Raw genomic sequence first — 15,048 nt, 5'->3', positions numbered from 1 at the left:
CCAATTCCTGCTATTACGCGGCGGTAGGTGTGCACGGGTAAAAGGTATCCAGACAACGGCTTATGGGGGAGTATGAACTCTGGATGATTTCACGCTGAGCAGATGCAGAGCCAAATTATCGTGTTTGAACATAGTTGTTCACCATATTTCGCTGTTGACTGTCCGTGTTAGAAGCTGTAAGTCGCGTCCCTATGGCGTGATCACGTTGCCACTTGTAATATCGCCACTAGCACTATTTTCTAGGGATTCTATTTAAAAACTATAAGGATTAAACGCAAACCTGACGAAATACAAATACAAAATGCGGCAAATGCTCAGACCTCGGTCTCGGCCGTGGAGCTCAATGGTCTCACCAAGTGAGAAGTGCAGAAATCGCGTTTCGTTAGAGGGATTCGGCGTCAATTTACAAGCATTTTCGACAGCTGTTTACAAATGCAAAACAACTGGAATAGCGTGCACACCTGTCTACGTTCAGTGGTGTGGGACTGGATCCAACTATCTCTGTAAGTCGTTATTTTGACAGGTGGGATGAGTAACTGTCTTAACGGCATTAAAGACGAAGGACTAGACACGAAGCGAGGAAAAGAAAATTGGCCATGTCCTCTTCGAAGGAACCATTCCGGCGTCTGCCTCAAGTAATTTACGGAGACCATGGAAAACCTAAATCTGGATAGCGGGGTGGGGAATTGAATCCAGTTCTCCAGAACAAGAGTACAGTCGTATTTGTCTTGACTAATCTCCAAAGACCTCCAATTTGGCTGAGATGTCTACTACGACTAAATAATTGCCGACAGTGAACTTACTACAACTGATCCCCCCTTAAAACAATAAAAATGAAGAGAAATCAACTTATCACGGCATAATTCACTGACAGACTGTGGACGAGTACATCTTATCTTTTAGAATTTAAAAAATTCCTTAGTTATGAAAATAGTTTTCGAAAAACTCACAAAAAATTCTAACATTAATGAAATACAAAGGCCTATTTATCTTACATATTGTACAGATCTGTTCGCGGAAGCCGCGGCCGACTAGTATGAATGAGTAGGTCAACAATTCCGAACTTCCATTACAAATTCATTGCAAAGAATTGTTTGTTATTCCACTAATTACCTAACCAGCTTTCCTTATGTGGGCCATTATTGAAAAAAAAAAAAAACACCGTTTCAACTGTCAATTCATCACGGTAGGGCACAACGTGTCCCTGCAAGAACGATAAAAAAAGGAAAAGCTCCCGATGCTGCGTCAATAGCACAACAATAAGAAGTGACAATAAATAATACTCAAAATGGAAAAAAATGAAGAACGGTACATTTGTAACATGGAAGTGAACGCGAATTTAACGTGTAAACTTATCCGTTGGCGCTTTGGGCATCAGCTGATCAACAATGCCGGCGTCACGCATTATCATCTCGCACAAAATTCCATCTTGCTAGTATATCTCATTACCACTACAGGCTAAAAGAATTTGTACTATGTCCAAAATAACGCAAAATTTTCTTTCTGCAGCAGTTGAAAAACATGCACGCTCATGTCATAACGCTAGAATATAATATCGTGAGAAGATATAAATGCGATGCACGAACATTGCATAATTCATATACCAAATATAAAATATTGAGCTATATGAATCTTGCCTATACTTGAAACACTGGACATATGGTTGCACTGACAAGCGTACATAACAATCCGTATGAACAAACACCTGTTAAGACTGCAAGATCAGTGATTAATTATATTTAACGTATGAAGTCTACGAGTCAGTACAAACAGCATAAAGTCTAGTATGACTCTGTACAAAACTTACTTTTTGCGGCATTTAGTAAATCCTTTACTTCTTTTATCAGTCCTTTTATTTGTTGACTTGTCCGTTCCAGCTCCTTCTCATGTGTGTGAAGTTTCTCCCTGAACGTAGGGCTATCAGTCAAACATTCTGTAAATTCAAGCGGCTGTAGTCCCACCCCCATCATAAAACAAATCTATGTAACACCATTTACTTCGTATATATTTCACGTACAACACACGCGTACGTAACCACACATCCACTCGACACAAACGCCAAATACGAACTGTTAATCAGCGAGCGAAAGAAGATATTCCATGGAGCAGTGATGCCAACCAATTACATGTAGCAACATTTCATACTGCTTAAAAGTTTAACATAGTCATCCAAGTGAAAATAAAATCACTAAATACATAATCCAAGTATATAATGATTTCTGAAAATATTTAAAACCAAATAATTTTTGTCACTGGAAATTAGGTGAAACCTCTTTGGATGACACACTTTGGCACATATGGCTATACATCTTTGCCGCAAGTAGTTGTACCGTGTTTGTTTTGCTGTGTCTGTGGTGCCTGTGTGACAAGTAACTAATTACGCTTTTGTTGTTGTTGTTGTTGTTATATTTATTGGATTCATGACTGATAATTTCAGGATCGCTTCACATTATTTTAAAATTTACAAAATTTGAGGGTGGAAAGTCAAATTTGTTTACCCTGGCTAGTTAACTATCCCTGGATGACAAACTGATACCAGTTATTTATTGTGTGCGACTGAACGTGGTTTGTTTGTATTTTGTGACCAGAAGACTATTTATACCGTTTGAGCAGATGTTTAGATCCAGAGCTGCACTCCAATATACAATTGAGAAATTGTAATTACACTTTATTACTTGAAGTAGACGGCTTCAAGTGTTATTTTCCCTGTTCGTCATAGGCAGCTTCTTTTCCCAAGAAATATGCATCCTGCTCAACTGGTGGAATGCTCCCTACGTTCCGCGCAAATAGATTATGTGTTTAACATTATCATCAAGGACGGTGCATAATTAAAATAAGAAAATTACCGGATTTGTTATCTCCTCTCCACAAAGATTTTGTTTCCTTTAAGTAATTCCTGATTTCGTGTTCCAGAATAAGGCTGCTTGATGATGGTCGTTGGTGGACAAGATCATGTAATCCAGGCCGATATAGTCTTTGTTATTGAAGGCACAGCAATTAATGGAGCTTACTTAAACGACCTGAAATCAAATTATGTTATACCAACCCTAGAGTGAGTAAAGGTTTTTTATGGTTTTCTTTTTTAATTGCATTTTTATCAATCATAGCTGCGAATAAAACTCTGAATAGTTTATTATGAATGTTTACGAATATCATTGAGTGAGAAATACTTTACGTTAGTTATTATTCAATAAAGGACTGATACAGTGCTTTTGAACTGTATTTTTCACACACACACACACACACACACACACACACACACACACACACACGTATTTGTGTATGTTATTGATATCCACCTGTTGTAGATTGTCACCCTCTTTCATGCTATCGATTGTGGAAACATGGGTCATGCAAACTGCAACTCATTCTTTTCTCAAATGACATACTCGAGGCCTTGAATTAAGGCAATCAGGTTGATGCATCATTTCTTGACTTCCGAAAGGCATTGCCTCGGCATCAAACTAAAGGCTAATGATAAAAATACAGGCATGTTGGGTATCAAATGCAGTGTGTGACTAAATTATACTTTGTGTGGTAGGAAGGATGCAGCATTTATTCTCAATAGAGAGCCACTGATAGATGTAGAAATAATTTCGTATGAAATGTGTTAGAAGACTTGCTGATCATGTTATTTGTTAATGACCTGGCAGACAGTTGAGAAATTGTAATTACACTTTATTACTCAAGCAGATGGCTTCAAATGTTATTTTCCCTGTTCGTCATAGGCAGCTAATTTTCCCGAGAAATATGCATCCTGCAGGCGTTTTGCAGATGGTACTGTTTTCAGTGTTGCAGCACTGTCTGAAAACCTACACAAATAGCGTCAGATCTTGATGAATTTTCAAAGTGATGCAAAGATTGGCTGTGTAAAATTGTGCACTTCATCAAGTGCCAAAAAGTAGTAGCATGTGACTACAATATCAGTAAGTTACAGTTTCAATCAATCAACTCATTAAAATACTGTACCTGTGTTATAATTGGTGGAAACATAATAGAAATAATCGTCGAAACCCATTCATAAGTAAAGAAGTTGGCAGACTTTGCTCCATGGGTGGGCTGAGGGAAAACGCAATCCACAGAAGTAGACTGCTTAGAAAATACTTATGCGCTGGGTTGTGGATTATTACTTAAGTGTGAGGAAGGCAGAGCAAATATAACTAATGGAGGATATTTTACAAAATCAAAGGAGAACACCGCAAATGCTCACAAGTGTGTTTCACTCAAGGGATAGCTTCACAGAACTGGCAGATGTGTGGAGATAGATGCCAACTATACCACTAAAGTCTACCTACAAAGTAACAAGAACAATTAGATGCAAATCTCTATGTGTAGACTGTTTGTCTGTACATGATCTCTTGGCCAGCTCAAAGTCCCAAGGAATGGAAAAAAAAGTACAGCTAAAAAAAAAAAAAAAAAAAAAAAAAGTTACAGACCAGTATATCCTCTTAACATCGGTCTGCTGTAGAATTCTTGAACATATTCTATGTTTCAATATGATTTCTTTCTGTCTACAAATTAACATGGATTTAGAAAGCATTGCTTGTGTGAAACTCAGCTTGCTGTTTTATTGGATGATATTTGAAGAGCAACATGTAGGTTTCCTATTCTTAGATTTCCAAAAAACATATGACTTGTTGCCCAATGGTAGGCTGTTAACAAAGGTAAAGCATTTAAAGTAGTTTCCTAGATATGTGAGTATCTTGAAGTTTTCGTAAGTAATAGAGCCCAATATGTCTTCCTTGACAGAAAGTTGTCATCAGAGACAAGAGAATCATTAGGAGCACCCCAATAAAGTTCAATGGAACAACACTTCTTCTCTGTATGCATAAATGATCTTATGGATAGTGTGTGCAACTATAACTGATGATGCTTTAATAAGTGTTGGCCTTGGGTGACTGTAGAAGAATACAGGATGACTTTGGCAGATTTTCTATTTGTTGTGATGAATGGCACCTTGCTCTGATTGTAGAAAAATGTAAGTTAATGCAGATGATTAGGAAAAACAGTCTTGTTATGCTCAAATACCATGTTATTGATGTGCTACTTGATACAGTTGTATCAATTGATTGTCTAGAAGTAACATTGCAAAGTGTACGAAATGGAACAAGCACATAAGGATGGTAGTAGGGAAGACGAATGGCCGACTTTGGTTTACTGGGAGAATTTTAGGAAATTGTGTTTCATCTGCAAAGGAGACCACATGTAGAACACTGGTGAAATCCACTCTTTGAGTACAGCTCGAGTGTTTGGTATCCCCACCAGGTCAGATTACAGGATGATATCAAAGCAATTCAGAGCCGGGCTGCTAAATTGTTACCAGTAGATTCAATCAACACACAAGTATCACAGAGATGATTTATGAACTCTGGATCCCTGGAATGAAGACAATGTTCTCTTTGAGAACCCACATTTCCTGCTGGACTACTGAATGATTCTGTGATCACCAAACACATTTCGTGTAAGGACTGCAAAGTCATTGTAAGAGAAATTACGGCTCATACAGGGGTGTATAGACAGTCATTATTGCCTCGCTCCATTTGTGGATCTGTAAAGGGAATGACTAGTAGTGGTACAAGGACCACCTGCCATACCATGTGGTGGCTTACAGTGTATGAATGAGAGAAGATCGGAAAGTAACACACAATAATTTTATTACCAAAATTTTTAATATGTGACAAAACAAAAAAATTCCAAGAAACATGCAGTCATTGAATTCTTGACAGCATTTGTTGATGTGAGTACTGTGCGTCGTTGGTGTATATGCTTAAAGATGTTGAGGCAGGAACATCTGACCTGTGTTGCAAACAAAGAGTTGGACGTCCTGTGACAGCAACCACTGAGTTTTTACAAGCAAAATGTTGACAGATTGATTCAGGATGATCGTCCTATCACTCAGAGAGAAATTGCAAGCACAATCGATATTTCACAAAAACGTTTGGGTCACATTATTGCTTTGCTTGGATATCGGAAGATCTGTGCACGATGGGTTCCCTGGATGCTGAGTTCTGAAATGAAAGTGCACAGACTTGAACTCCACTCGCCTTATGAGAATGAAGGTGACGCCTTTCTCATTCAGGTGTGAAAGGAGACGAAACATGGATACACCATTATGACCCGGAGATGAAACGTCAGTCTATCTAATATTGACACACGGACTTGCCCCAGAAAAAGAAATTTAACATGCAGCCCTCAGCTGGAAAAATCAGGGCTACAGTGTTCTGGGACGCAGATGGTGTTATCCATGTTGATTTCCTTGATCGTGGAACAATAATAAATTCAGAATGTTACATCACAATGCTGCAAACTTGGAAATGACGGCTAACAGGTGTCTGAAAGGAAAAGGCAAATGTTTTCCTGCAGCATGACAATGCCAAACCACACACTTCACGTGCCACCACAGCAGAACTTCAGAGACTGAATCTCACCACCGCACGGCATCCTCTATACAAACCAGATTTAGCACTGTCTGACTTGTATCTGTTCCCAATAATGAAAGATGATATGCGGTGACATCATTATGCTTCTGATGAAGACGCTGAGAAAACCGTGAGACTGTGGCTGTGGAAACAAGAGTGTCGACTTCTGTGACGGCTTCTGAAAACTTGTTCATCGTTGGCAGAAATGTATTCAATTGGCTGGTGATTTTGTGGAAAAGTGAATATTGGTAACTAAAGATCACATTCTAAGGATTATTTCTGCGTCTGATTTATTAAAATATTCCCATCCAAACCCAATTAATGAAGGTGGAAGTGTTACTTTTCACTCAATCCTCATATATTGTGTTGGACAATTATGAAGTACCTCAAAGAATATGACCTGTAGTCACATAACCAGTTCAATTTCAGAAAATATCATTCTTGAGAAACTCAAGTGACTTTTTATTCATGTAAAATAATCAGTGCTTTTGATGGGGGATCTCAAATTGGTTCCATATTTCTACATTTTCAGAAGTCTGTTTGTCACAGGTAGCTTATAAATAAATGCCTATGAAGTATTGTCTCAGTTGTGTGACTGGATTCGTTATTTCCTTACAGAAAGGTCATAGGGAGAAATGACCATCTTTATAAAATAAAAGGAATCAGAACTTGCATGAAAAGATTTAGGAGTTCATTTTTCCCACATACTATTTGAGACATGTATAATCAAAAAACAGTCTGGAAATGGCTCTATGAACCCTTTGTGGAGAATGTAAGTGTGAATTGCAATGTAGTCATGTATATTTAGTCCTCAACTGTAGCTGAGTGGCCAGTGCGGTTGAATGCCATGCGGGCAGGAGCTGGATTCAGTTCCCGGTGGTGCAAGGTATTTTTTTCTAGATGGGAGGACTGGTACAGGGTGCAATCAACCTCACGAGACCGAGTGAGGTGCCGCAGTGGTTAGACACTGGACTCGCATTTGGGAGGATGACGGTTCAATCCCACGTCCGGCCATCCTTATTTAGGTTTTCCGTGATTTCCCTAAATCACTCCAGGCAAATCCCGGGATGGTTCCTCTGAAAGGGCACAGCCGACTTCCTTCCCCATCCTTTCCTAATTCGATGAGACCGATGACCACGCTGTCTGGTCTCCTTCCCCAAACAACCAAACCAAACCAACCTCACGAGGCCAGTTGAGGAGATACTTGACTGATTGTTAGTGGTCTCAAGGTCATGAAACTGACAATGACTGGGAGAGGTGTGTGCTGACCACATGCCCCTCCATACTGTATACAATGACACAGCTGGCAGTGGATGACATGGCAATTGGTCAATCCTGATTGTCCCATCAGTGCCAGAATGTGTAACTTTACCTTACTTTACATGTGTATTTAGCTGTAGATGTTTTAAGCAAGGAGTCTAGGAATGTGCTCCAACGTATCCCTCCTGGAGGGATGACTGTGTCTTTGTGATACTGCATCACATTAGGATTCAACAAGGCAAACAATTTTTTAAAAGAGATAGGCTCTGAGGAAGAATTATGCTATTCATCAAAGGTTTGTTTAGATAGATAGCCAGAATCATCCGCAGTTACAGAATCAATTAAAAAAAGGCTTTGGAAGCACAAAAAGTGATACTATACATCATAAAATGGGGTTTTAATGGCCATAATGATTCAAATCCATAACCACCAGTCCGTATTTAACTTTTGTGTGATTTCCATAAACCAATTCTGTCAAATGCTGGAGTAATTCTTTTAGAAAAGCAACAGTCTACCCTCTTACATAGTTCACAGGCTGAGCTAGACTCCTAAGAGGACTCTGCTGCATTTCTTGATATCGTTAGGTTAGAAGACTGGCACTAATTCAACAAACTCACTAGCATTGCTGATATACAAGTAGCTGAAGAGTTGGCTTGTGATTCTATTAAGAATTTGCTTGCATATGTTGTTTGGTTGCATAGCACAGTTTCTATTGATAAATAACAGGCAGAATAAAGGTAACTAGTCAGTGAGTAGTTGAGTTGTTGACAGGTACATAAACAAAATTGAAATCTTTGCTAACCCCCACTTGTGCATGCGCACCTTCACACACACACACACACACACACACACACACACACACAGAGAGAGAGAGAGAGAGAGAGAGAGAGAGAGAGATACATTTTCTTCCTCAGTGAAGTTTGTAACAATAAAGATTGAAAATAAAACTTTCTTTTCATTTCAGATATTTCAGTCACTGCCCTGTTGAAGAAAGAGAGTACATAGCTGAGGTAAATTATAATTCATTTATCTGGTTTTCCTTTTTCTGCTTTCATACATAAGAATACAGAGTCTCTCGTCTATTGAATAAAATATTCACAGAATCTGAGCCACATCAAGTGATTAAAATGCCACAAGCTGGTAATCAAGCACTTCTTGGCCACTATCAAGTGGTAGTGGTATGTCTAACAGTGGGCTGCTGGTACAGATTTGTAGACACTAGCTGCCAACTGTAATGTCACTGCAGCTCAAGGCATTTCCATATATGGCTGTACTTTGATTTAGCATTTGATGCGCCCTCATCAACCTTGTGATCACTGGATCCTGTGTCATGCTGGGTTGCAGGCTGTCATCTCTCTTAAGGGTGTTTTCAATCATTTTTATTTTGCTGGCTTATTTAACTAAACTGTCCCAGAAACCATTAGAACAAGCCATGACAGAGGTTTCATCAGTTTTTATCCGGTGGCCATTTTCTAGAGCATGCCCTGCTAATGCAAATTTTTCAGGATAGTGCAGGCGATAAAATCTCTCGTGCTTCTGCCTGTGTTTTATTGTCTATGCTAAATTAAATAATTCGTTTTAGTTGAGCGTGCTGTAGACAATGGTCAGTGGATAAAATTTGATGATCTCTGGTGTGCCTCACAGTGACAGCTTCTAGAACTGTATAATAAAAGAAGTCCTCAAAATAAGAATCATCAATAACAGCCTTAATAGAGATGATGGCCTGCAGCTTAGTGTAGCATGAAATCCAGTTACTGCAAGTTTGAAGTGGGCACATAAAATGTTGAGTCAATTTATGCCCATATGTGGCAGTGCCTGTACTAACCCCAAAAATTTGCATTAGCAAGGTATGCTATAGAAAATGGATACAAATTGATGAAACCTCTGTTATGGCGTGCCCTATGAGTTTCTGGGACGGTGTAATTAAAGACACCATCAAAATAAAAATTACTGAAAACACCGTTCACAGAGATGGCAGCCTGTAACTCAGCATGGCGCAGAATTCAGTGATCACAAGGTTGAAGAAGGCATATGAAATGCTGAATCAAAGTATAGCTGTATATGGCAATGCCATAAGAGGCAGTTACATCACAGTTGACAGCCAGTGTACACAAGGGTGTACCAGCAGTCCACTGGCAGTCATACCACTTGATATAACCAAGGAGTACTTGGTCGAAAGCTCATGGCATTTCAACCACTTGACATGGTTGGAAGCCTGAGAACATTTTATTCTTCATTCATATATTTTCCATAAATCAATTGGGCATTACTTCTAGATTATCATATATGATGAGGAGTGTAAATTTTTCACCTCAAGTAACCTTTGACTGATTACAGATGTTTGAAATGTTTTCATCTAGATAGTGACCAGGGGCTTATGAACAAAATCGAAAATACGGAAATCAACATTTTTGTCTTTAATTTTTTAGCAGATCTGTGATATATCTAGAAGTAGCCATCCAGTAAGCTAAAGTGGAATGATCACATGAAACAAGTTGGAAACTCAGCTGCCAGACTGAGATTATTTGGGAGAATCTTAAGGGAATGTTGCTCATCCTGAAAGAAGTTGCTTAAATTAGTTGTTTGAGTGATTCATGAGTACTTTTCATCAGTTCTAAAGCCGTACTAAGTTGGATTAATGGAAGAGAGAGAGAGAGAATCAAACAGTGATAAGTGGCACATTTCATCATGAGATTGTTTATATTGTTGTAGTAATGCTACTCTCTTTCAAATTCTGAAGGTGGCAGGGGTAAAATACAGGGAGCGAAAGAAACGTTCGGAGTAGGTATTAAAATCCATGGAGAAGAAATAAAAACTTTGAGGTTCGCCGATGACATTGTGATTCTGTCAGAGACAGCAAAGGACTTGGAAGAGCAGTTGAACGGAATGGACAGTGTCTTGAAAGGAGGGTATAAGATGAACATCAACAAAAGCAAAACGAGGATAATGGAATGTAGTCAAATTAAGTCGGGTGATGCTGAGGGAATTAGATTAGGAAATGAGACACTTAAAGTAGTAAAGGAGTTTTGCTATTTGGGGAGCAAAATTACTGATGATGGTCGAAGTAGAGAGGATATAAAATGTAGACTGGCAATGGCAGGGAAAGCGTTTCTGAAGAAGAAAAATTTGTTAGCATCGAATATAGATTTAAATGTCAGGAAGTCGTTTCTGAAAGTATTTTTATTGAGTGTAGCCATGTATGGAAGTGAAACATGGATGATAAATAGTTTAGACAAGAAGAGAATAGAAGCTTTCGAAATGTGGTGCTACAGGAGAATGCAGAAGATTAGATGGGTACATCACATAACTAATGAGGAGGTATTGAATAGAATTGGAGAGAAGAGGAGCTTGTGGCACAACTTGACTAGAAGAAGGGATCGGTTGGTAAGACATGATCTGAGACATCGAGGGATCACAAATTTAGTATTGGAGGGCAGTGTGGAGGGTAAAAATTGTAGAGGGAGACCAAGAGAGGAATACACTAAGCAGATTCAGAAGGATGTAGGCTGCAGTAGTTACTGGGAGATGAAGAAGCTTGTACAGGATAGAGTAGCATGGAGAGCTGCATCAAACCAGTCTCAGGACTGAAGACCACAACAACAACAACAACAACAACAATGCTCAACGCACTCCAGTGGCAGATCCTACATGTGAGTTAGCCAACATTTCACTTTTCTCCACATATGTCGTAGGAAAAGACCATGTTCATAAAATCAGAGTAATTAGTATTCATCAGAGCTTGATCAACCATCAACTTCTCAACTATCATTCAAAAACTTAACAGGGGAAGGGGATAAAGACAGTGATACTGGAAGTACACTACACACCATAAGGTGGCTTGCAGACTACAGGTGTAGATGTAGAAACATTTGCACCATCTTTGTTATCATGAGAGAACATTACGCAGATCATAGTGACACTCTGGATTGTCTTATGTGGGGGTCAGACTTGCAAGCACAAATGGAGGAATCGACAGTGAAGCTAGTGTGGAGACCATCACTAGTACTATCATTTTCCTTAAAAATCAAAATTTTAATTTTTGTTTTTCTGAACACATAATTTGAAGTGCCTGTTCTATATAATGTCACCAATGAATGCTGTGAAAACTCTGTAGAGAAGGCAACCTGCACCATTTCTCAGCACTGCAGTGGTCAAATGTGGCATTTCATGTTAGGAATCTGTGAACAGTTAGTGACAGCAAAACATGAACTGACAAAAGAGTGTAGCGGTTGTTTCAATAAACAAAGGCACTATCTTACCCTTTACCTTACTGGGATTCATTCCTCTCTTTAATTCTGATCTACATGTCAGTTGTGGTAGGTACAGTCCAATGGGACCAAACTACTGAGGTCATTGGTCCCTGGCACTTGTGCATGAATATCATGCACAGATAACACCACTGAATCTATGGTAAGTGAGACCATCATTATGTAAGAGGCATGCATGCATTAGTGCCAGCAGCAGTCATTTTCAGTTATCTTCTAATGATGAAGATGGTGCATATCTTTACTGCAATATGCCACATTTAAAACACACAAATCGTTTTTATACCTATCATGGTGCTAGTACATTGTAAAATTGGCTTAATAAACTATTCTGGTAGGCAACCACTTTATCGCACACACCTTACATTAATTTGCCAGCTTCATTGATTCATTCAATGTGAAAGGAAGAATGAATAACTTACCTGATGTAATAAGAATACCAATTGAATGACTGATGGTCAAGGAAAGGACACTGGTCTGACAACTCATGTTAGGCCCTATTTACTTTCTTCTCTAGTTTTTATGTGTGTGCTTTGCATTATCCCCACAAGACAAACATCTTCTGTGTGTGACCTCCACAGTGCAGGTCATTGGCGGTGGTTGAAATGTAATGATGTAGATTATGTTTACATCATAATGACTTATGTCTCTGGTGGCCACAGATGTCGCATCTCGGTCTCCCATGTGTGCAACATTAGTTAAATATCTGTAAGCAATGTACATATAATTTTCTATTCAGCTGAGGATCTCTCATGGGAAGTACAGTAGCTGTTTACCTGTAAGTAAGTAATATAATGTACTTATCATTTTTCTGTTTAGCTGTTTCTAGTGACAGTACTAGCTACATGGAGATATCTCCCTCTCTATTCTTACTGATATTATGTTTGCGTTAAGTTGTGAAATTAAATATGGCTCAATGTATTGCCATATTGGTCAGCTGTAGCTCTTTGTGGTCAGTCTACACATTGTTGAGTCTGTTGTTTTCACAAGAGGAGGAGGACTGAATTTTATAATGCTCCATGGGGAACCCCATTTGTAAATCTGTAATATGTTCAGCTGTCCTACTGTTTATGTTGTGACTGCCAGATTACTCATACATTGCTTAAAGAGGTGTACAGCTAATTAGCAAAATAATAGAAGCACTCAACAAATATTCAGTACTGGACAGCCTTTGACTGTCATGCAGCTACAATTTGACCTGGAAAAATGATGATACAAAGCATTTAGTACTATACCATACAGAAGTTAGATGAGTCAATATTGGTGCATCAGGAAATATGCACTATAGTCCCTGCATCGACATCACACAAAGTACCTGTTATTTTCTACATTGGATTGGGTTGTTGAGTGGAATCCGATCTGAGTTTAGACATTTTCTTCTTTGAAGACTGCATCCATGACACAGAGATTATTTGTGCTATAGGATGCAGCCATCAATTAAATAATCCAAACATTCCTAGCACATAATTAACTCTTTGTGTTTCTCAATAGAAACAACAAAATGTCAAGAAACTGTGTTCCAATCAATAACAGAGCCGTATATGGTAGGCAGTCTTCCACATTCTTTGTTGCATGTGAACGTTTCATAAATCCAAACTGTACTTGTAGACAAATTGCAAGAAGCCGTTTTAGACAATATTACTCTCTTCTAGTCATTGATGCCAACATTGAATGTTTGTGCCATCATTTATATCATGCCAGCTTTTTCTGGGTGATGGTTAGAGTTGCCGAAAATGTCACACTGTGTGAGATGTTCAGTTTATACATGCCTTATCAGTCTGTGAATACAGTAAGAATTTTAATATTATTTATGTCCAATTATTTCATAATCTATTGACAATAATCCTGTTAACTGTGTCATGGCATTGACCACTGGTGCTGTTTATTCCCCATTAGTTTACATACATATCAAATTGTAATAAATTTTGTATGCTGCCATTGCTGTGGACGAAGCAGCTCTTGATAGATCTGACACAATAGCAATCTCTGATGATACTCCTGCCCATACTCTTACTGAGTTCTTACTGATCATCTGATGGAGTTTCCCATGTTGTACAGTCTGATTCTGTCTAATTGCAAGAACAAAACATCAGAAATTGTCCAGTGTGCTGCTCCCTCATTTCCTTTACTATAGAAACAAACATCATGCACATAGCATTACAGAGTAGTATTATTAACTCTTAACAATACTGAGGCATATCTATTATTAATCGATTAAGTTTAATGTGAGTAGCAATAACAAAAAAATTCTTTGATTGTAGTGTGGCTATATAACTTCCTGCTTAGTTCATTTTGAGCTATCTGACTGATGCTAGTTAGTTTGTGAGTTGCATGTTCCAGAGATAATTTGTACATCAAATCCTAATGATGTAGAATGAGTCATTTTATATTCAAATCACAAATTATTTTGTAATTATGTCTACATGCTGATGGTTTACAAGTGATTTATTTCTTTTCTCCCTTAAATAAAGACATACAGTTGTGCATTAGTAATTCCTACCCACTGTCTTTTACACATTACAGTAACAGAAATTCTTCTGCGGAATAGGAAGAACTGTTTTAGAGAAACTTTTTCAGTTTATTTCCAAATTTTACTTTGGTGCCTATCAGACATGTTATATCACTGGGTAAATGATCAAAAATTTTGGTTGCAGCATTATGCTTACCTTTTTGTGCTAAAGACAAAATTAATATGGTGTAACAGATGTCATTTTTTCTTCTAGTATTGTAATTTTGTACATCATTGTTCCTTGGTGTGGTACATGTTGCCGAAAGTATTCAAATCTTAGATATATGCTGACAGAAAAAGAATTCAATGCAATTAAGGAGTTCTGTAATATACACAAAAGTTATACATCTGAAAGATCATGTCTCTTAAGGTTTCATGCCATTCGCATAAGAGAGACGCTAGTAGTGCCACTATGAGGATGTAAATCAGATTTTCTATACATACATGCTGTAACAGTCATGAGCATTAGTTACATTTGAGATTGGACGTGGTGAGTTAATGTTAGTCATCGTTGCCTGTAACACGACAAAGACGCCATTATCAGCATCTCACTGAGTTTGAATGAGGTCATATAATAGGGCTATGAGAAGCTGAA

At 38.3% G+C, this 15,048-nt stretch overlaps 2 protein-coding genes across 7 annotated transcripts in view; one reads left to right on the top strand and one right to left on the bottom strand.

The window, feature by feature from the left end:
• The window catches only part of LOC126094738 (rho GTPase-activating protein Graf-like), a 573,129-nt gene extending 571,084 nt beyond the window's left edge, over positions 1-2,045 (bottom strand). For all 3 annotated transcript variants that reach the window (XR_007521868.1, XM_049909287.1, XM_049909288.1), the window contains exon 1: positions 1,808-2,045. Coding sequence is in view for 2 of the 3 variants with exons in the window: in XM_049909287.1 (XP_049765244.1) it covers positions 1,808-1,970 (163 nt within the window). In the remaining variant the exon portion in view is untranslated. The remainder of the gene's footprint in view (positions 1-1,807) is intronic.
• A 251-nt stretch (positions 2,046-2,296) lies between these two features.
• The window catches only part of LOC126095224 (mediator of RNA polymerase II transcription subunit 25), a 165,562-nt gene continuing 152,810 nt past the window's right edge, over positions 2,297-15,048 (top strand). For 2 of the 4 annotated variants that reach the window (XM_049909964.1, XM_049909966.1), the window contains exons 1-3: positions 2,391-2,820; positions 2,914-3,052; positions 8,644-8,689. In XM_049909964.1, the coding sequence (XP_049765921.1) occupies positions 2,928-3,052; positions 8,644-8,689 (171 nt within the window). In that variant the 5' untranslated portion in view covers positions 2,391-2,820; positions 2,914-2,927. Of the gene's footprint in view, positions 2,370-2,389; positions 2,821-2,913; positions 3,053-8,643; positions 8,690-15,048 lie in introns of those variants that run through there. The other 2 variants (XM_049909965.1, XM_049909967.1) reach the window with 2 other exon arrangements.

Source organism: Schistocerca cancellata, chromosome 8, assembly GCF_023864275.1.
Source record: "Schistocerca cancellata isolate TAMUIC-IGC-003103 chromosome 8, iqSchCanc2.1, whole genome shotgun sequence".
In the NCBI taxonomy this organism is placed as follows: domain Eukaryota; kingdom Metazoa; phylum Arthropoda; class Insecta; order Orthoptera; family Acrididae; genus Schistocerca; species Schistocerca cancellata.
The sequence above is the reverse complement of the archived record's forward strand: the minus strand, read 5'-3'. Positions and strand labels throughout refer to the sequence as shown.